Source organism: Pseudophryne corroboree, chromosome 4 (genome assembly GCF_028390025.1).
Source record: "Pseudophryne corroboree isolate aPseCor3 chromosome 4, aPseCor3.hap2, whole genome shotgun sequence".
Lineage (NCBI taxonomy): Eukaryota > Metazoa > Chordata > Amphibia > Anura > Myobatrachidae > Pseudophryne > Pseudophryne corroboree.
The window spans coordinates 858,135,977-858,159,509 of record NC_086447.1 but is presented as its reverse complement, the minus strand read 5'-3'; the positions used below and the strand labels follow the sequence as shown (position 1 = coordinate 858,159,509).

At 46.0% G+C, this 23,533-nt stretch overlaps 1 protein-coding gene across 4 annotated transcripts in view; it reads right to left on the bottom strand.

Moving 5' to 3' along the window:
• Positions 1 to 23,533, bottom strand: part of LOC134910537 (follicle-stimulating hormone receptor-like) — a 292,849-nt gene that overhangs the window by 118,794 nt on the left and 150,522 nt on the right. For 3 of the 4 annotated variants that reach the window (XM_063918685.1, XM_063918683.1, XM_063918686.1), the window contains 2 exons: positions 23,287 to 23,361; positions 5,507 to 5,581 (listed from right to left, as the gene is read on the bottom strand). In XM_063918685.1, the coding sequence (XP_063774755.1) occupies positions 5,507 to 5,581; positions 23,287 to 23,361 (150 nt within the window). The remainder of the gene's footprint in view (positions 1 to 5,506; positions 5,582 to 23,286; positions 23,362 to 23,533) is intronic. The other variant, XM_063918684.1, reaches the window with a different exon arrangement.

The following is a 23,533-nucleotide window of genomic DNA, read 5'->3' as shown; positions in this document are numbered from 1 at the left end:
TACATATCATGCTGTAAAATGTGGCAAAATTTGATTTCCATAATGCTGTTCAATAAAGCGTGTTGACATAGCTCCAAGAAATGAGCATATGTTGTTGCTTGTGCCTGGATCAAACTTGGCTAGAGGCAATATTGGGCTACATCTGTACCTCAGGAAAATATTTATTATAGGCATTGACAGTGTCCACAAGGAAATGTGTGAATGTTACAGCAGATGCCAAGATATATCCCTGTAATTGCTGCATGCCAGAGATTTAAAAATGTGTTGCTATTTTTTGCTGATACATACAGTGAATAACCTAATATATCAAAATACAATATGTGTCTATATAAGCAATGCTATAGTCTGTAAACATTTTAGTGTGTTCCCATCTACCAGAATTGTTTATTAACATGTAATACACAGGGAAAAGTATAACGATTGCATACTGCAGTAGCTTCATACTGCAGCTGATATACGTTTTGCATGACTGCAGAATATCATAACAATGTAGTATTTAATTGTGTTTTTGAATGATTTCACTTCCCTTGTTAAATCATTATTATATCACATTATATAATGAATATATGTAAATAATATGCATTTATGCATGTGACTCGTAAGCGTTTGAGGTCAATGGACAATTCATTTAATTGGGTATTCTAAAGTGTCTGCTACATGTATAAACCTCATTGTGTTAATGGGACATTAAAATGTACACTAAAGCTTCAGTAATAAATAAATAATTGAAAGAGAAAAATCAGGCAGTGTGTCCCCCACCTATATCCCAAATTCATCAAACTGCCAAAGCTTAGTCTGGTTACACCACTATAAACATGGAGGTTTGGGGCCCCCATTTCCATGGAAACCAGCACCTAGCTGGTCAGGTAAGGCTGATCTCCCCCCTTCCCAGTGGTGCAACTAGAAATATTTTCTTATGGGTACTGAGTGCCGGAAAATGCCCGTGGTCATGTGTTGTGATGGGGCGTGGCCACATGCTGCTAGTGGGAGTGGCTACATGACATAGCCCCTTTTTTTGGTATTCTGGAGGCAAGGCTAAAAATATATATAGTGATACCTCCAGTATAATAGAAATATATAGTAATGCCCCAAATTTAATAACAATATATAGTAATGCCTCCATTATAACAGGAAAATACAGCCTCTGTCGCACTCCTAGTAACCTTGACAAAGTGGGAGGAGCCGTCATGCTGTCAAGCACCATGGTCTTGTTGCTTTGTGGCACATTATAATTGTGGTAAAGGCACAGTGTGTGGCAGGTGGTACTGCGTACCCGCTGCCAAATTCTTAAGAGTACTCCGTACCCGAGTGTACCCGCATTCTTGCACCGCTGCCCCTTCCCCATTTTAACACTGCCCTGTCAATGAAGACCATTGTTCAGAGATATGAATCACTTTGGCCCTTGTCTACTAAACAGCAATCAGTCGCAGGGAAGCTACTCAATGCCTGTAATGCTTCCTACTGTATAAGTACTATTCAATCTTTCCATTAAAGAAATTATGATTGACTGTAATAACTGTCAGCACATTATACTCGGAGAAGGACTTGTTTGCACTGTATTAATACTGATTGATATATGAGTCCATGCAGTGCTGGTGCAGAGCTCACCAACACTCTGTGCTGTCCCTGCCCCCAAACACGTCACATCACCAGTGTGTGTGGTACCGCTGATAGGAGAAAGTGTAGAGCTATCCGGATGCACTAGTCAGATGCAGAGGCCGTGGGGCAGATATTATGCCTCCATGAGGACTCTATGCCCTGGGCGACAGCACCACTCCCACACCCCTCCTTAAGGCCCTGAGGCATACTTGTCCACTCTCCTGGCAGGAAGGCTCCTGAATCTTGGGTGGTGCTCCCAGATGTCCAGAAGAGCAGTCAAGATTCCCTGAGCTGCATCGCATCCTTCAGAAGTAAACTGGATGGTACAGTACGGGAGGCCGAAGCAGTGTCGGACTGGAGCATGAAGGGCTCAGCGGGGGTATGCAGTGGTAGGGGCCCATGATTAGAGGTGTGGCCAGCCTACAAAGGGGGTGTGGCCAGCCACCACAGAGGTTTTGGCTAACCATTATAGAGTCAAAGGAAAAAGTAGCAGCGCTAATGGAATAATATGAATGATTCTAATATGAAGGATTGAGTGAAAAAATTCTTGAATTTAATAAAACATGAGTTTAGGCCTCAATAAAAGTTGGATACAAGATCCACATATAACAATTTAAAACAGTGGAAACAGCAATTGAGGGTCAATAATGCATAGCTGCCTATCACATTGATATCCGTTCAAAGACCTTTGAAAAAGCTGCACTGTTTGCAGCGAAACGCGTCAGGAGGAGGCTACTTGGGTCATTAGCTGTGCCATCTTTTTGCTGCCAAATCACATCCGGACCAAACACTGGACTTTGCTACCTGCAGATAAAACGAGATAAAACATCCAACAACTTGGAACACCATCACTCCATCTCTACAAAGAGGACACCGTATCAAATGAGGATTCCCGAACCTGGCTGGTTTTGAGTATAAACATCAGAGACACTCTTAAGGGACTACACCTGTAGCGGTCTTTGGGTAAAGTGCATTGGTGTGACTGCGCTGTCAGTCTACTTTTATCTGCTATATGTTCCAGGCATAAAATATTAGGAACGGATATCAATGTGATAGGCAGCTATGCATTATTGACCCTCAATTGCTGTTTCCACTGTTTTAAATTGTTATATGTGGATCTTGTATCCAACTTTTATTGAGGCCTAAACTCATGTTTTATTAAATTCAAGAATTTTTTCACTCAATCCTTCATATTAGAATCATTCATATTATTCCATTAGCGCTGCTACTTTTTCCTTTGGTTTTCTTTGATGTATGGTTGGGGTGTGACTACCCCCATAACGTTATAGCAGCAGCATTAGAGACACAGCACCTGAAAGCGCCCGATCCTCCATTTGTTTGGTAGATTTCTTTGCTTCTAACCATTATAGAGTACCTGATCTGGACTCCTTGATAATTTATATAGTAATTAATGCTAGTGCATGCATGATAATGTGCCAGATTAATGACAGCAATGTACTGTAGAGAATACATCATAATCCTGTGCAGTATAAGGTAACATATGTATAATATATAATTCAAGTGCACAGTCTAGAACCTGTTCCCTAGAGGAGGAGGGCCCCCAGGAAGTGGGACCTACTGGTGGTTTCCCCTGTACCCCTGTGGGCCAGTCCAAGCCTGTGCTGAAGACTCGAAAACACGATGAACTGATACATTGTAGTCATGCCTTGGCATTGTATAGGGGACAGGATCATGATAATGACATCACACTGCTACAACTCCCGTACTGCCCCAGTGAAAAAAGCAGCAACACAATGCTGCTGTGCTGAATATTTCTAAGAGGAGTCTGCAGTACAGTAGGAGATTTTGCTCCTCTCTCCTAAGGATTATACAACATTCTAGATAAACTTCAATCTAAGGATGACTTCTAATTCACTGGAATTCTAGCATGACTGCAATCTGACTATTATTACTATTACTGTTATTATCATTTTCCCAAGCTCATAGAGGATACAGGAAAAGTTTATTGTGTGCTGGAGACTGGTACTGCACCAACGCTATGTACATACAATATGTATGAAATGTTGCAAAGTACACATCTACATACCTATCATCTATAGCTGATAACAGAAAACAGCCAAGTTTGCAAGTGCATGCAGCATGCCTATTCTCTGATTTTGTGAGACATCTCTGCAAACTACAGTATATGTGCGCCTACAGTAGGTGTAAAAGAAGGGGATGCATCCCGGGATCCTGTCCGTTTGGATGGTAGCAGCCAGGATTTCGATACCATCCCATGCAGGAAGGATGTGGAATTATCATGTGGTGTACTATGCAAATATAAAAAATGCAACTGCCTGTACCCTTTTATATTCATATTTCTTATTTTATTCTGAATACTGCTTGGTGTAGCCTCCACTACATGTGTCACTTCTAGGTTTTTATATGTCTTACAGTACTGTGTTTTTTTGTTACATTGTGTATTCTGCAGTTCTGTACTGAAATGCAGTTGTAAAGTGTTAAAAGTTTAGGGATGATTCCCAATCTCCACCAGCTCTGATCTGGTGCAAAACTTACAGTAAGCCCTGTTGCAGAGTGGAAATGGCATTGTATCCCTTCTTATCATGTTGTAGAGGTGTAATAGTTTAGTTTCAAAAGGAGCAGCATAAAATAAGAGACCGGGACTTGTGAATCTAGGAATAGTCCTGGAGAGTGGAAGGTCTATGGAGGATGAATAACAATATAGTGAAAGAATAAATTAGAACCGTAGCAAACCCTTTTGTGAGAAATAGGTGTATGGCAGAGATGCTTAAAGATGAGAGTTTGTTCCGTTAAATACAATGGGCCTAATTCATGTTTGTACGCTAATGCATTAGCAAGTGTGATTTTCCAGAATACAGAACTGCTAGCTAGCTAGTGTTGTTGACGCCCACTGATGCCCATAAGCGAACTATGGTCCTAATTCAGGGTGGATCGTGAACCGGGATCCAACCGGAATTATTATGATCACCCCACAGGGAGGGGGTGGCGCAGAAAATGCGATCGCCTCTGCTGACAATCAGGCAGAGGCGGTTGCGGGGAGGGTGGTGAGTGGCAACACTCCGTTTCCAGGGCGGAGACAGATTGTTGCAGGGGCAGTGCAGCGTGGGCGGAGGCAGACAAACGGGGGCGTGTTGGGGCATGATCACAGTGGCTTCACTAATTTCTACAATGAAACAGAAATTGTGAGGCGATCGCAATTTCTGCTTCATTAAGGGGGGGAGGCGGCGGTCAGCATGCTGGGCGGCCTTGCCCTGCGATGGGCGCCCCCAGCAGGCTAGGAAAAGGATTGCAAATTCTGCTAATTAGCAGAATTTGCAATTCTTACTGAATTAGGCCCTATACGCAAATACAGAGAACATCAACGCTAAGGGTTGCTCTACGGCTGCGCAGACTGACCATAGCAGTAGCGACTCTGATGCCATGTTTTTCCAGGTACGATCATGCAGCCATCAGAAGACACAGGCCCCTAAAATGGCCATCGGGGCCATTCAATATGTGCTCAGTTCATAAATTTGGTGGTCCCTGTACACATTTTCTAATGTGGGCCACCAGAGTCGCCCCAGTAGTGTGCACAGAAGACAGCTAATTTTTTTGGGAAATATACCCCATCTGACCTCATAGATACGTTGCTGATACCCCTATCACACCAAAAAAAACCAAGTCCAATCTGGGTAATTGAAAACGGTTTCAAGCCAGGTCACATCATCTTGAAATCCTGTTCACACTGCAGGCTGGACCCGGGTTAATGCTGGGTCTTCTGTTTGCCGGTGCTTGGCGATGACATCATCTCCCATTACTAATTGGGTTATAGGTTTGGCGTGACAGTGTTATGACTCATTTATCATCATGGTAAATGCTGCATTTCTGTCAATAATAAATACTGCACAATGTAGAATTATTCTATAGAAATCTAGACGTTTCTTACAGATATTTGAGCATGGTTAGATTCTGGAAAGCCTCGCGGTGGATGGTTTCAAGGCTGTTTGCTTTTTCAATTCTTCTAAAAAGAAAAATAGAGAAGTGTAATTTAAATATATATTCATATTTAGAAATAGATGAAGCATTTATATATCATTACAAGTAATGTGTACATCAGGCTTAAGGTATCTATCGCATTGTGTGATCCATACAAAAACAGTTATTGTGAAAGAAAAAAAATGACTTCTGGATTTTATACGGCAATGGTTTGTTACAATTAAATATTTACTTACCCATAAACACCTGCAATTATTTGTCCCCCTAAACAAAGATGAGCTGATGCAGAGCTGAATGTACACCCTTGGCCTAACTCATGAATCAGCATGTACAGTCAGAGAATATACACAGTTCTCAGAGTGGAAGTTTATTAGTGGCGGACAAGGAAGGTTAAACAGGCAGGGCTTGGGATTTTCATAATATCGGATTAATGTTAAATAATTTTTAGTACTATGTAGTATGATATAAAACATATCCATACTTCCCTCTCCTTTTCTACACCTCTATTCCCTGCTTCCCTCTATTATACCCTGAACAAACTGAGAAGCAGTCGGCTTCTCGACGGATGGGATCCTGCCGCAGGGGTGGTGGTTAGGTTTTGCAATTAGAAGAGGGTTTAGGCATACCTCCCAACTGTTCTGATTTTCGTGGGACAGTCCGTTCTTTTTTTTTGGGGGGGGGGGGGGGTGTTGGGAGGCTCCTGTCACTCGCTGCCCTGCTTATTCACGGAGACAAGAGGGGCAGGGGGCATGGCCAGCAGCTCACCGAGCGCTGGCCATGCCCCCATAGTGACGGAAAATGGGGGGGGGTGGCTCATGATTGCGGCATTACTGTGAGGCCACACCCCCTTTACTGAGGCCACACACCCTTGTTCTGGGGCAGCCACGGCTATGCCGCGCCGGAGTCCCGCTTCCTTCCTCCTAAAAGTTGGGAGGTATGGTTTAGGGTTCAGGGATGGGAAGGTTAGGGTTAGGTACTGGGGGGGAGGGCTAGGGTTAGGCACCAAGTGGGGAGGGTTAGGTTTAGGCAGCGGGGAAGGGAGGGTTAGGCACCAAGCGGGGAGGGTTGGGGTTAGGCACCACTGGGGAGGGTTAAAGTTGGGCACCCACACGGGAGGGATAGGGTAGGGAACAGGGAGGGTTAGGGGGCTAACTGGGGTCTGTCGGGATTTTGATGGTTGGGATGCCGCTGTCGGTATTCTGATTGCCGGTATCCCATCCATTGGGGAAATCATACTGAACCCAACAAACTTCCTGCTGCCACACCCTGTCTCAGCTTGGGACAGCTGCCACATTCAGCCTCCTTGTGTCTTCAACCCCCCATTGTCTCTCTAGCATCCCTAGTTTCTCTCCAGCTCCCTCCTGTCTCTCAAGCACCCCAGTGTGTCTTCAGCACCCTTATGTCTCCCCAGCAACCCATCTGTCTCTCCACCCCCCATCTATTTCTCTGTCTGTCACTCCGGCTCCAGTCCCTTACACTAATCTTAGTCTGCATCTTCTGGTTCTGGCTGCTCCTCTGCACGCTGTGGTGGTGCAGTGTGACATGATAATGACATGTGTGCTGTGCCTATTAAACATGGAACAACTTTACTGCACCGGTTGCAAGACGACTAAGTGATTAACATGGACCCGTGTATGCATGTGCCCTGATCACAGCAGGCAGAGGTGCTCGTGGTGTTGGTAGGGGGCAGTAATCCAGAGGAAGTGGCAGTATGTCATACCGTCACATACTGTCCAACTTGGAGCACTGTATATATAAATGTATACAAACTTGCAGACCACATATGCTTTATTTTGAGTAACGTATGCTAATTTGACTTACAACTCTGCATCACTCCTGGAGTTTTCAGGTCCAGCTTTGTGACGTTTCCTGCTATATTTAATGAATAGGCCATATCTAACTCTAACTGTTACGAAATAGAGTCAGGCCCGGCAGCAGAAATCATGGGGCACAGTACACTCTTGCTCTTAAAATGCCTCACCATAGTGTCCCCAATTCTTAAAATGCACAATAGTAATGCCCCAGTAACTAAAGCTTTGAAAAGGTTCTACTGTGTACAGAATCAAAATGCGTCAGTATCAGGGGTGCCAACAGCTGTGACCAGGTGCTGGGAGGGGGTGTAGTCAATGCAGGGCGGTGTGACTAGCCCCCCTCCTTAGGAAATATTTAAAACATAAACTGTTAAGCGCACTGCACAGGGGTGCGCTGGTGTGAGGACCTATGGGCGATGGAGGCTGTGGGTGGTAACTGAATGCTTCTGGAACTTGGTCTTTCTCTTCCCACCCAAAGTGCCGTATTCTACAATGGGGAGGGGGGAGTCAGTGGGACCTGGGGCCCACTGGGCCCTTCCAATAGGCCCAGGCCCAGGTAATGTTTACCCGCTCTCCCCCTTCTCGTTGCCACGGGATCCGGTCTGAAGATCGACAGTGTCTAGGTCGACAATGTTTAGGTCGACTACTATAGGTCGACAGTCACTAGGTCGACATGGATGGAAGGTCGACAGGGTTTCTAGGTCGACATGTGCTAGGTCGACAGGTCTAAAGGTCGACATGAGTTTTTCGCATTTTTTTGTGTGGATTTTTTCATACTTAACGATCCACGTGGACTACGATTGGAACGGTAAAGTGTGCCGAGCGAAGCGGTAGCGGAGCGAAGGCACCATGCCCGAAGCATGGCGAGCGAAGTGAGCCATGCGAGGGGACGCGGTGCACTAATATGGGATCCCGGTCACTCTATGAAGAAAACGACACCAAAAAAAACACAAAATCCTCATGTCGACCTTTAGACCTGTCGACCTAGCACATGTCGACCTAGAAACCCTGTCGACCTTCCACCCATATCGACCTAGTGACTGTTGACCTATAGTGGTCGACCTAAACATTGTCGACCTAGACACTGTCGATTTGATGAACCACACCCCGTTGCCACTGGTCAGCAGCGATGCTTGTTTGAATCAGACCAACACTTACCGTTTATGAGGTGTGATTTTTGTAAGGGGACAAATATCCGGAATCGGCAATGCTTGTATGTGAATGTACTTGGCATCCCGACACCACTCAGAATCCTGAAGGCAGAATCCTGTCAGCATCCTGAACATACTGTAAGTATGAGGGGGAGGGTTAGGGTTAGGCAGGGGGAGGTAATGACTAAGGTTAGTCTGCTGGTAGGAAAGGTTATGGGGAGTGTACGGAGAAGGGTTAGCAGGCTTACAAAAATGTGTCAGGATTCTGACCATCAGGATGCAGCTGGCGGTATTCTGACCGCTGGCACCCTGACTGTTGGGATCTCGTAGCCAACCCCTTGTACAATACACTTTAACACCATCTCTTAGAAAGCTTGGTTGAACTGGTTAATACCTGCTATGAATTTTGTATTAATGCGAGTGTAACTTAATTATTTTTATGTACATAATAAATCAAACGTTATTACTAGATGTTATTCCTTTCTCAAATAGTTGAAAATCTTATGGGCTTATTTATCAAGTTTTATCATGAGTGATAAAACTTGTTGTGAATGATAAAACTCATTGAGTATGATAAATGGTGCTCCAGCCAATCAGCTCCTGTCATGGGTCCAGCTACTAACTGTCATGTGTTTGAAAAATGACAGTTGGGGCTGATTGGCTGAAGCACCAGTTATCAGACACAACAAGTTTTATCACTGATTGATAAAAGGGCCCCTGAGTCTGTTGAAGAATGTTGTTAAACTGTTCAGCTCAAGAGCCACGAGGCTTATCCTGAAGGTCATTTTTTCTTCTTTCAGAATAAGGGCACAAACAAAAGAGTGGCTTGAACCAGACATCCAGCAATTTTATAGGGAATTGAAATCACTTACTCTTCCTAATTTACATTGTTGCACTTTTACAGTCTAATTTCTAGGTGTTATTGTACTATTGTAGTGGGTCCTAAACTCGGCCCTCAAGGTCCTCTACCAATACAGTAGTTCATTTTTTCAATGTCTCCTCACAGAATCGGAATTGAAATAATTAGCTCCACCTGTAGATCTTTAAAAATGTGTCAGTGAGTAATGAATACACCTCTGCACTTGCTAGATGACCTGGAAAACAAGAACTGTTGGGTCATTCCATGGTAACAAACGTTACATTTTGAAATATATTTCATGTGAAATATTTTTTTGGAGCATTTGTTTTGAATATTTTGTGCAAAGTAAATGTTTTTTGTGTGGTACATGATATGCTTTAATTTTGATGCAAAGCTTGTCATGAAAACTGGTAACAAACGTTACATACTGTAAAAAGACCATTTTCATGGAATGACCCGAGGACAAATTTTTGGAACCACTGTACTATTATGTATTGGGATAGACTGTAGCATCAACAAAGGAACATTGAAAGATTTTTGAGTCCTGGTTTAAAGAGGAATATAGAAGGCTGTACAGCTGTCCGCTAAATGTTTATATGTACAATATTTTCTTGCTTTTTTTTGTTCTTTGTTGGGTGGGTGCGCTCACTAGAATTGTTCCTTTCACATGCAGATTTTCTACAATTGGATTTTTTTGAGTAATACTGAACTTTTAAACTGATTTATATTGCAATTTGCTCATGTCTGTGATAATAAACATATGCAAGAAGGGAATCTGAGTGCAAGAAACAAATCCTTGCTGCCCTCTGTCAATCTTCAATGGGTTGCACTAATACTTCTAATAAATAAACAATTTATAAAAGGTAAAGATTGCTCAAAGGTGCTCTATGAGACAAATATACATATGGATGGACACTTAACAACCTTATTTCTTCTCAAATAAGTCCAAGGTGGAGACGGAACGTTGTGGGGTCGGTGGTTTATGAACAGGGGCATGTCAGAATTATCGGGGCGGCAGTGTGATGTCACATACACAGCCGCTCCGATCAAAAAGATGGCGGCGGGCCTACTGCCGTAGTAGCCAGGCTGCTCTGGCAGGAGGCTTCCCTAATTTCTGCGACCATGCGCTAATTGCGGAGCGATCGCAATTAGTTCATGGACGCAGATGGTGGGCGGTAGTTAGCATGCTGTGCGGCCTTCCCTGCGATGGGCGCCCTCCCTTGCGAGTCAAAGGAGCTGAATTTGCAATCCTTAAATAATAGAGAAAATACTGTATTAGTTTAATGGAGTCTAATACGGTATGCCGGGATCCTACATGCCATACCGGCAGTGGGGAGAGCGCAAAGGAGCCCCTTGCGGGTTCGCCTCACTGCGGGCACGGTGGCGCGCTATGCACACCGCGCTATTTATTCTCCCTCCAGGTGTGTCCTGGACACCCCAAGAAGGAAAATAGTTGTCGGTATGCCGGCTGTCGGGATTCCGGCGTCGGCATGCTGAGCGCCGGGATCCCGACAGCCGGCATATCAAGTGCCACCCATTTAATGTACCCATAAGGCGCCCATCATTTTATTGTGATCACTTACACTTTAACTTTAAGCTAGCTTAGCACTATAAATAAAGACACGGACACCAATAGCTAGATTTAAAAGGTCAGATGGTATTTATTGATGACTGACCGGAACTTTAAACTAGATTTTATGTTGGAGGATGGCAAAGATAAAGGCTCTACCAAATGCCAGCTCCAGTCATCTGATTATATCACCGAAACTGAGGAGGGGACTACCACAACAACCACCTCCTACATGCCTAACCCGCATTGTGCAGGACCCACCACTCTTTCCTCTGGCAAATATGGATGCTCCCCTAGGGGAGCGTCCGATTGTCCAACCGCAGGGTAAGGACACACTCGCTGTCCATTCTGAAAGAGGGTGCCCACAATGACCACTTAGGCCTATATGACCGCTGGCTTGTAGCGACTTTCCCGCCACACGAGGTTTACCAAACCACGACCGCCATCCCCAGAACCTGAACGGGCGACAACACCTACCTCTCCGGTAGAAAAGGAAATTCAACCAAATGACCCCCACCAAGCCACGAGCTCCGTACCCAGGGACAACCATGTGACCAAAACCACAGCCATTCCTCTTGCCATAGGATGCGAAGCCGGACAAAATTTTATTTCCTTTTTAAAAAAAAAAAAAAGGCCCAACAGGCACACGCTCCTGCGTGTCGATAGCATTTGAAAAAGAAAAGATCCCTAACACTGGTGCTAAAACAGACAATAAAATTACACGATAAACAGTAGCAAAACAAACCCAAGTGAAGGAGAAAATTCAAAAAACCTCCCGTGGACCTTTGATAAGCCAATTGTAATTAGTCCCCCTCAGAGAAAAATTTTAAAATTCGCTTCACACCCTCAATTCCTGAACGCTATCCGTTCAAAAACTGACCGGTAAACACAGTTTTTGGGTTCGCGCAACAGGCGCAACTGAGACATTACAAACATACACCAAGCATAAATGTCCAGGTTTATGAAAAGCAATGGATAGTCAATTCCATGGACCACTGCAAATAAAGCTGCCAAACAGACAGTGAAACGCGTTAGGTTGCCAGCCTATGACCAGGACGTCGCCAGGCCAGTGATTGGGACCATCTGCAGTGGTCCATGGAATTGACTATCCATTGCTTTTCATAAACCTGGACATTTATGCTTGGGATGACCCATAGTGGTCTTTAGAGCTCTTACCCATTCAATATTCATCCATCCGGAGACCGACCCAGAATCCGTTTATGTGGACGTTTAATAAAAGGGTAGAACCACCATTTACTTTTGCGTAGGACAGAATCATCTTTACCTCGCTAGGTGGAATACCCGGCTATCTTTCCACTTGGGACCTGGTAATTATAATCCGGTTATCCGTGCATGGCATTGCATGTTAAAGCATTGGAACATTCTTAATTATCACTTGGCCTTCATAGAGTCCATGGAAAATCACTTTGTTCATATTACTGGCATTGAGGCTTATTTTATTCATTTGATGTCTATTTGATTTTATATACATGTGTTTATGGTATTTAATATCATTCATTAAAATTTGCATATTTGTATGAATATTAGCACCTGGTAGCGCTGTTTTTATCCTTTTGTTTGCTTCACCAGCTCAGTGAACTAGCAGAAAACTGCATAACCTAGGAGGGGACTTCCCACCCCTCCCAAAGCATAACCCGCATTGTGCAGGACTCACCACCCTTTACTCCAGCAGAGCAATGGACGAAACCGCACGGGAACGTCCGTAGTCCACCCGCAGGGAGAGGATGGTCGCCGACTTACCAAAAGGGGATGCCCCACAATGACCAGGTATGCACACCCTTGACCGCTGGCTGGTAGCGACCTTCCGCCAAACCGCAATACTACGCACACCTCAGCGGCCCCGCACCTGAATCGCTTCTGCCGAAGAAAACCGCTGCCGCAGCATGCATAAGTGCCCACAACCGCAAGGAATGGGTACCACAGCCCGAAAAAACGCATCCAACGTACACCAGTCGGACACCACGCAGACGTCCAGCACCGGAATTGCTGCAGCTGCCAAACCTGCCACCGCAGCATGCGCAGCCGCGTCAATCTGTAATGAACAAGCACCCCAGCCGTAAAACACAAAACAAAGCAAATCCCCAGCGGCCCAGCACCTGCAAAACGCTGCCGCCGAAGAACCTGCCCCCTGCAGCATGCGCAGATGCTCCCATCCGCAAGGAATGGGGGTACCTCAGCCCTAAAACACCATACAATGCACTGTCCCCGCGGCACAGCACCCGAAGTGCTGCCGCCGAAGAACGTGCCGCCGCAGCACCCGCAACGGCCCCCCAATCCGCAAGGAATGGGTACCAGAGCACGAAAACCGTATCCAAACGTACAGAGTCTGCATAGCACCCAGACTCCCATCAGCCCAGCACCCGAAGCGCTGCTGCTGAAAAACCCGCCACTGCAGCACGCGCAACAGCCCCAATCCGCAAGGAAACAGGTATCAATAGCCCAAAAACCCTACCCAAACGCACAGAGGCTGTATACCACGCATATCACCAGCAGCCCAGTACCTAACGCTGCAACTGAAGAACCTGCCGCCACAGCAGGCGTAGTCGCCCCAATCCGCAAGGACATGGGTACCCTGCAACCACCATAGCCGTAATGCTACAGAAACTGAAAAACCAGCGAAGAGGACACAGGAGGGTACACAAAAGAAAATGGCCATCCCCCAAAGGCCGCACCGGACACACACCCACGCCAAAGGCAATGTGTCACCATCCGTAAGCGCCTGCGCTCTAAAAGGTGGAAACTAATGAACCCGGCCATCCCAAGCCCTCGCAGAACCTGCAAGTCTGCACAGGAAAAATGGAACGCCCACGATTGGCGTGGCATCCATGCGCAGGGGCCATGCAAATCCTCTCTGCATTGACCCACGCACAGCACCCACGCTGCCGAACCGACCACCATCTAGGCGCCCCGCCAGAAAACACCACTGACAGGCAAACCAGAGTACAAAGACGACCAGTCACCAGCCACCAACCCACTGACCCGGAATGCCCGATGAAAAAACCAGCGCAAAAGCTAGCCCGAACAGCGCAACCTCACGAACCAGACTACGCCCCGCCTGGCCAGAGCCAAATGGGACCACCAAACTTCACCTAAGTATACCGAAAGCGACGTGCCCACTCAAAAGCTGCAGCCATAGGATCCCCCGACGCCCATCCCATAATGGCCATGGATAGCACAAAAGACCTGATAGAGCAGCCAGCCGCAGTAGTACGGAGCGAAAGGAAGTGCCCGCATGGGCAGACGCCCCGGCTGCCCCGGACCTGTCATCCCGGAAAAAAACCCGCAGACCAAGGCCCTCAAAGTACCTAAAGGCGACCCCATAAAAACCACTGCGCCGGAGTAAACAAAAAAAAACAAGAAAGCCAACGAACCCCGGCAATCGGAGCCATCGTCCGAAGCATGGGAGGAGCCACCACTAGCCCGTCCAAGTAGCTGGACAACTCGGCCATCCGCCAGATACAAGTCAGGCACGAAAGAAATATCAACAGCCGTCCCAGGCACCAATGCACGTAATGTAGCAAAGGAGGCGCAACCACGCCTCGCCACCCCAGGTGCTATGCCCGGGTCGCAACGCCGGGAAACAAACGTCGCGCCGCCAACTTCTGGGAACCAGACTACATAACAGGCGGAGGGCCGGGAGGGAGGAAGGACGGCGATAGGAAAAGCGTAAACCACCCCCGTAAGCGCCCAGAGAAAGAAAACAAGGCCCCGAGCCATCACCTAAAGCGGCCTGGAAGCATACATGCAAAAAACGTGCAGAATTAAACCAACAGGCGAACAGAACAACCGACCCGGAAAAAACCTCCCCACAACGGAACACCCAGAAATTGTAAAAACAGATACCGGGGAAAGGGAAGAAGGTGAAAAGCGGACGCGACGGCGAGCTCCAATCAGCAGGAAACACGACCGCAAAGTCACCCAAACGCAGGGACTAGACAAAAGACAGAAAAACACACCCTTCAGAAGCATCCAGAAAAGCAGCAGGAAACCAAAACCCCATGTGGGTGAGACAAAGGTGGCAGAAATGGGCACCCACCCAGGAACCTACCGGTTACAGCGGAAGGGCCTTCCGTGCTACCTACCCCGGTCCCTGAAGGAGCAGAAAGTGCTCCGCCCGTGACCGGGGTGCATACCCAACTGTGTGACCGCCCCGCATAGAGGCGAACACGATAATGTACCCCCACCCTGCGCCGACCATAATCCGAGGCCACTAACCCTCAGCCCGCCAGGGCGGGGGCCCGTGACAATAGAACTGTCCATGTTCTGAGCACCGGCAAGGGAGGCAGAAAACGTGATAGTAAGATGCTAGCTGCAACCACCAAGAAATTTGCGCATCCCCAGCTGCTAGCCATCACGACCGCGTAGCATGATCCCCGTAATGTAGAACAAGGCCACCTGCCCCTTTCCAATTGTATCCACTACCTACCCTGCCAAAATAAAACGCTCACGACCCACCAGTATATGTGCGGATTAGCGAGGACCCCACGTACGTATAGGAATAATGTAAAAACTCCATAGTCAGAGCCCCGGCGGGAAACGACCGCATGACCACAGTGCAGTGCGGCAGCAAAACAAACAAAAAAAAAAATTTGCTGTGACCAAAACATCAATGAGCCGACATGCCCGTAGCCACCGGCACCCTGTCGTACCCAGTTCCCATAGCCGCGCGATGCGCAGTACGCTAGGCAAAATGCCGCGGGCACCTGGGGAAACCTGAGGAAACACAAATAGAACTAATCAATGCTAAAGGAACAAAGAAAACAGCATGCTCACCGGTACCTGCAGGACCCTGAACCACCCCAGCCGCCGCCGATCCTGACCGAACATCTCCATCAGACACCGACACCGAATCTTCTCCCGGCCTCCAACTCGTGTACCCTGATTCCGCGGTCCTGACGATGCTGGAACTGCACACTCAGGGGGAACAAACCGGGTTAGAAAACAAACCGGGTTAGGGGATGCTGGAGCGACGGCAGGCGCCCCAATCGAAGAACCGACAGCCAGACCATAGGCGGTCGGCCAGGAGGGGGGGCTGTGCTGTATATCCCGGAGGCAGAGAATAATGACAGGAGCAACAGGAGACTGCTAATATAGTGGCCGATGAAGGGAATCAAGCGCAAAAACCCCCAAGGTAAGACCCCGTAAAAGAGGACGAGGGGACCAACCCGGAAGAAATCGTGGGCAACGCTGCCGGGACGTAAAGGGACTGAAAACACCTGTAACCCCCCAGGCTGGACAGCAGATGGCGCCCAGTCCCATGCAACCAGCCCCAGAAGCAGGCAGAACGCTCTGGGAAACAGGGAAGGAGGACAACCAACCCGAAGGGACTGCTGGGCAGGGAAGGGGGAGGACGCGAGCACATTGGGGGCCACCGCAGTCAAGCCCGTGCGGGAAGGGAACATGCCAAAGACCGGAACCATACCGCGCCAGGCCGCTGACACCGGCCGGTGCCGCGACCGTAACAGCAGTAGGGGAGGAAATTGGACCGTCTGCGATCGGAGCCCCTGCAGGATAGCCCACATGACTCCCGCCGGCGGATACCGCAGCACCTGGTCCACTACTCGTGGCGTTGCCCCTGCCTGCGGAAGGGGCAGGCAGGGGAGAACACGCACCCACCGCTGGAGCACCGTCTACAGCGCATGCGGCCAGCCGCCGCGCTAACCGGGCTCAGAGCAGACGGAGGAGGAAGCGGACGCCGGCTGATGGCCCCCTCCGTGACCTTGAGGCAACGATAAGCCAGGAGGGAGGGGAGGCAACCACGCGGACGCGGGCACGCCTATAGCCCGCAGCAGCGGGCAGCATCGGCAAGATGGAGGGGGGAGCAGACTTGCGGGATGGGGAAATATGGAGGGGACAAGCTGGAAGAAACGGAAAAAGTAGGGGACACTTTAGAAAGGGGGACAAGTCAGCAAGGGGGACAATTAAGGAATTATAGTTATTATAAAGGGAATGGAATGCACAGTAATAACAATACAGCAGCAATAAAACAGTAATAAACAATACAGCAGGGTACTCAGCTGTCCAAAAACATAAAACAGTGTGACAATTAAAACAGCAGCCCTAAGAAAATTAAATACAAACAGGCACATGAACAAGGTCGACATGGAAAAAGGTCGACATGAGGTTTTCCCATTTTTTTTATTTTTCATACTTTACATTCCACGTGGACTACAATTGGGAATGGTAACTCGAAGCCGCGAGCCATGCGAGGCGACACCGTGCACTAATTGGGGTTCCCCGTCACTTTACGAAGAAAATTACACCAGAAAAACATAAAAAAACTCATGTTGACCTTTTTCCATGTCGACCTTATTCAGGTCGACCTAATGTCCGTGTTGACCTATTTCCTGTGTTGACCTAGTCACTGTCGACTTATAGGTGTTGACCTACCTGTAATGTGTTTTCGACCTAGACACTATCGACCCTGAGTCCCATACCCCTTTTCTCTCATCAAGGGACGTTGTTCTATGGGCCTTATCCATCTTTGTAAGTAAAGCAGAAAAGCAAGCAACTGGGCAAAACCATGTTACACTTCAGGTGTGGCACAAATAACGTGTAGAGAAATTTAGATTTGGGTGGGTTATTGGTCTGAGCAGGGTAAATACTGGCTGCATTTCAGTAGCGGCTCCTACCTTGTTGGAGGAGGAGTGCTGCCACTGGCGATGATGCCGGTCCTCCCCACCGCTGCCCGGGTTCCGCCGCCTGGGTCCCAGCGCCTGTGCTATGAGCAGTTTACAGACGCCGGGGCTCGGCGCATGCGCAGTAGTGGCGGCGGTTCTATGCATGCAAAAAACGCGGCTTCTATGGACTGCATTGGCTGCAGCCTATAGAAGCCAGCTAGGGCTGACGAGGCAATGAGATGGCTTCCTACAGGAAACCAGCTTTCTGCCTATTGCAGCCCTGCCTGGCAGTCCCGGAGGTAGGAAACACCTCCAAATGGGACTGGCTGTAGTGTCTGTGACCGGCAGGTAAGACATCCAATAGGAAGTCACTGCCAGTCACAGTGACTATCTGGCTTCACAGACGATGAGCTGGGTGACAGATTTTAACTGGGGGGGCTGCAATCCTGCAGTCCATTGGTAAAAACCACCACTGCTGCTTTTGCATGTAGTCCGCAAATGTTAGACAGCTTTATTTTTACACTGCAATTTAGATTTAAGTTTGAACACACCCCACCCAAATATAAATCTCTCTGCACATGTTACATCTGCCCCAGCTGCAATGCAACATGGTTTTGCCCAGTTGCTTGCTTTTTTTGCTTTACTTGAATCAGTCCCAATGTGCTTTACTTGGACACTTTCACTCCATTGACTCACATTATTACAACCACCAGCTAATAGCCAGAGTAACCGCTGTGTGCAGCACGGACAGCAGCTAGAAGGACTGAACCATCATTTTAGACACACATCTCGTAGCCCCCATGTCCATTTTGATAGTGAGCTGCTCCACTATAGTATGTCGGTCGGCCCTCACGCACCTTCATAACCGACGTTCACCTTTAAAATGAATGGCACGTGGCTCCGTAGTTTCCACGCCGGTTATTCGCAGTGGTGCCAATTGTCCAGTCACGATACACCTTCACCACAGCAGCATGCGAACAGTTCACAAACTGCGCTGTTTTAGAAATACTGCCACCCTTGGCCCGAAAGCCGATTTTCATCTCTTTTTGCAACTCGGATAAATCTCTCCTTTTACCCATAACAGCAGCGAGTGATATGTGTGCAGACGGCCTATCACACACTTTATATACCCACTAATCCAGTGCACAACACGTGACGTACTTCATGGGCTACGCACTGCCAACGCCAAATGTAGGAGGTGGTCATAATAATGTGACTCGACCGTGTAGTAGCAGATTGTTCTCTATTATTCTTTTGTTTTGTTTTTCTGTATTTGATATGTTTTTCCATTGAATGGAGACAGAGGATCCATGCATTTTTATATCTGTCTCATTTAGCACCTTTGAGCACTTTTTACCTTTTATAAATTGCACGTCTGCGTCCAAATTAACGGTTGCCCCCGACAGCGGAGGCAGCAGCTGTTTTATTCCAATTGCCAATGTTGCTATATAAAGTGGCTGCTTTGGATTCTTCCCTTTAAATCTTTTATGTTGATAATTTATATATATATATTAAATTCAACTCAATTAGTAATTTAGAGTAACACATTAACACGTCCCTAGGAAGGAATGGATCCCACTGAGTTCCTGTTATTTGTGATTCCATTTGAACATGTATTGCTGAATTTGTCTCATAGTGAAATCCTATTGTGCTACATACTGTAGCTGGTCACAAATGCCATATAAAGTGTTCTATGCTTTTATCTGTCTCCTTTTGCTTTGTTGCTTTGTAGCAATACTTATTGTCACTATGCTCACCCACTCTTTCTATTCATGTGCCAAGGGAAGTGCCAGCTCTCTCCTCATTTCTTCCTGTTTGTTCACACTGGTGCCAATACATTGTATTCTTCTCTACGTCATCTTTCTATTGTCTAGGTCGTATTAATCACAGGTTTTTCCTAATTGCAGTACATTTGTTAACCCTATTGCTCTTTAGGAGCAGATGCACTAAGCTTTGGAGAGTGGTAAAGTGGAGAGAGATAAACTACTGACCAATCAGCTCCTGTCATTTTAAAATAGAGCCTGTAAAATGACAGTTAGGAACTGATTGGCTGGTACTTTATCTCTTTCGACTTTATAACTCTCTAAGGTGTATTACATCTGCCACATTGTCTTATTCTAATATAGGTTGTGGGTGATTCTCTATGTGAAGCACGGGGCATTTACATGTATTCGAGTACAAGAACTGTTTCTATACCACAAATATTTTTTTATTTTCTGGTGTCCAATGGCGGGATGTAATGGTGTCCGAGATTGCTGCAAGTACAGGATGTCACCCATTTGTCGGACTTTTTTAAAAACCTTGTAAGTGGTTGTCTCTTTACCGACATACTGTAGGCCGGTGTCCCACACCTCTGGTGATCTCCGACGCCATTACATGCCACCACATGTCTTAAATACTTCTTTGATAGATAAAATAAGCAAGAAAAAAAATTCACTACAGTAAACCGTCCCTACTGGAATTAATATAACTGTGCAAGATGCATGGGACTTAGAGAGTATAGTCATTTTTTCCTTATACTTTCTTTGATCCATATTTCCTCATAGGGTCTTATTTGGGAACCTTTATCTATGTAATGCTATTGGGAATTGACATCAGAAACGTAACATCGGCATGAGGAGGTGTCATTATCCTCCACTTGTGCATTCATTATATGCTGCTTACCCGATGGTTGTGTCCAAGGAATGGGAGAACGTATTGGCAGACTGCATGGCTTGCTTTTAGCAGTTTTTGAATTTGTTTTCTTCTTTATATAAGTTTTATAGTTTCAATTTATGTTCATTTTTGATGCCTCAAGAAATATTATTTTGTATCCTATTCTGTGTTGTGCCCATGCAGTCGCTGCTTCTCCTGTTGTTATTTTTTGCTTGTTATAGTATATACAGAATGTTTCAATGGCCCTGATCAGTAATGACAGGGAAGCTTATGCTTACAGTATATTGGGGCAGATGTATTAACCTGGAGAGGGCATAAGGAAGTGATAAACCAGTGCTAAGTGCAAGGTGATAAACGCACCAGCCAGTCAGCTCCTGTTAATTTACATATTGGAGCTGATTTGCTGGTACGTTTATCACCTTGCACTTATCACTGGTTTATCACTTCCTTATGCCTTCTCCAGGTCAATACATCTGCCCCACTGTTCTTAACAATACTGTATTAGGCATAACTATGACATTGATGGCTTGAACCTGTCAGGACTATGGACAGAAGCTGGGTCTCAGGTGTTCCATGGCACCTGAGGTCATTAAATCTGTTTACTCTGGTTGCCTTGACATCCCTCAGTTTCATTGATAGTTAGGTGCTAGGCATTACTGATCAACCCTTTGCGGGATGGGTTGTTGGATTAGTCAAGTCTGTGTATTTTCTGCCACTGAGTCTGACTAAGCCTTGGAGAGAGTTACAGTAGATGGAGATGAAGTACTAACCAATCAGCTCCTAACTGCCATGTTACAGGCTGTAGGGTATACTTACTACACCTTGGAGAGAGATAAAGTGGACAGCGATAAAGTACCAGTCAACCAGCTCCTTACGCTCATTTTTCAACATAGACCCACATGTTTGTTGTTTCACTTCTTGTACATCTAGTATTATCATTATTTACTTCTCAGAGTATTTACATTATCTAGTAGTACTATTAATATATCTTTGTATGCACCAGTCTAGATGTAAACTTATGTTATTGCTCTCAAGAATTAGGGCAAGTGAGTTCTGGTGAGGGCATAGAGGTCTATAGGAAATAGGGGCTGCTATTGGTCAAGACTGGACCCTGGTCTACAAGTTTATAAGGAAGCTGGTTGCATACAGATGTGTCCACAAAACCTGTCCTCAAAATGTGCAAAATAGCCCCATTGCGCAATGGACTGCTTAGCCATGCATCTGGCCAGAGACTTTTTCACGAAATATGAATCTTATTTGCATAATTAATGTAACAAGAGTATGAAGTACGGGAACCCTGAGTATTGACGATGGCATATCATGTTGTTCTGTGTGAGACTCAGTTGTTAATTTGGGTAAAAAGGCAAAAGACAGAGGTCCAAAATGAGTGACCTACACCATGCCTCGTGTCACGTGTTCTGCTTAATCATCAGCTTTATTCCAATTCCTTTACTCCAAAAATGCTAATCCTAAGTACAGAGGACACTATCAGTGGGATGTACTGGAGTCCTTAGATCGCCAGAGATGCGGGATACCAACTAATGATGGACTTTTTTTTTAAAGGTGCAATCACTTACAAGGCATGGTTTTACCTTGTGTTTGTCCCTTTAAAAAAAACGTCGAAGATTGGCGGCATCCCGCACCTCCAGCGATCTCAGACTCTATTATAGCCCGCCATTACATCCCACTGATAGTGTCCCCTGTACTTAGGATTAGCATTTTTGGAGTAAAGGAATTGGTATAAAGCTGATGATTTAGCACAACACGTGGCATGAGGCATGGTGTAGGTCACTCGCTTTGGACCTCTGTCTTTTGCCTTTTTACCCAAATTAACAACTGAGTCTCACACAGAACAACATGACATGTCATCGTCAGTACTCAGGGTTCTCAGGGTTCCCGTACTTCGTACTTTTGTACTAGTTGTTTCTCCAGGTTGGGTACAGGATTCTGGCATTAACGATGCTAGCTGTCACATGATCATCAGTGGGCGGTAATACAGACACCTGTTGGGTAAGTACGCTAACCCTCTTTCCTCCCTAACCATATCCTTCCTTTGCCGCAGCCTAATCCTAGCCCTCCTGGCATATTTACATTCGGGATGCTGACTGTTGGTATTCCGATTGGTGTGCGGTTTCCAGCGCCGGTCTTCTGACCACCGGCATCCCAAAAGTTGGTATGCCCACTATATCCCGTTTCTCCTGTGTTGGGTTTTTCACAAGATTTATAAATATATAATAGCAAATACGTATTTCACAAGCAAAAGGAATAGTTACGAATATGGGTGGAATTATGACATGTTTGGCGTAAAATGAGAAGTGGTCATGTGACCAAGGTCACAAATAGCCAGCATGTACAACTCATTCCAAGATGCTGGTTAGCTGGGGAAGAATGCACCAGTGGTGCAGATATATAATATTTTTGTATGGATGTAACCAACTTTCTATCATCCTCTAGGTGAGGAACTTCTGAAGGTCAATTCTTGTAGTAGTCAGTTTGCAGATGTAAACTCAGATCACAAAACTAGCATACAATATACCCATCTGAGAAATGCGAGATTCAATTCGAAATCCCGGCAGCTCGCATGACTGACGGCAATGTTGTGCAATTTTTCTACAAAGAGTTACAAGGGCGATGTGTATGAAAACGCAGGTGAAATCATCCTGAACCTCAACAAAGTGGCAAAGACAGTTTAGAAGTCTGTTAGTGGATGTTTGGAAAGTAACAGAGTTTCTTCAAAGTTGTCAAGTGATTGATTTATACATTTTTTATTGATGGTGGAAAAATTTATGTGTTTAATCCTGTTTCGAAAAAAACAACAACACAAATTTGCTGAGAAAATGAATCACAAACTTAGAATTGAAATGCAAACATTTGCAGTGTGAATTTGCTATGAAAGTGGCTTGCAGGACCTAACTTGTAACTAACTGCATTTGACCCCTTGGGCTGAGCTGTCTCACTCCCCTCAGATGTCTTAAATCCACCTACTGTACAGTGTCTCGTATCTGGAAGTTGAGGATGTTCTGTCAGACAGGGAATAACTCACATTTCTTGTAGTTGCAGATTGTTTGAGAATACGTTAGCTTCTATTGATTTCAGGTCGTAGTTCTCAGATATCTCTCTGAAATAACAAATGCACAGAGAGAAAGTTAAACAATGTTTTATTCCCCCCCTAATACAAATATAGTATTGTAAGTTTGTAACATCATGTACACAGTATTTATACATCAATAGATATCCTGTCTTGAACATTATGAAGTGGTTGAAGGCAGGAAGCTTGTACCTTCGTGACT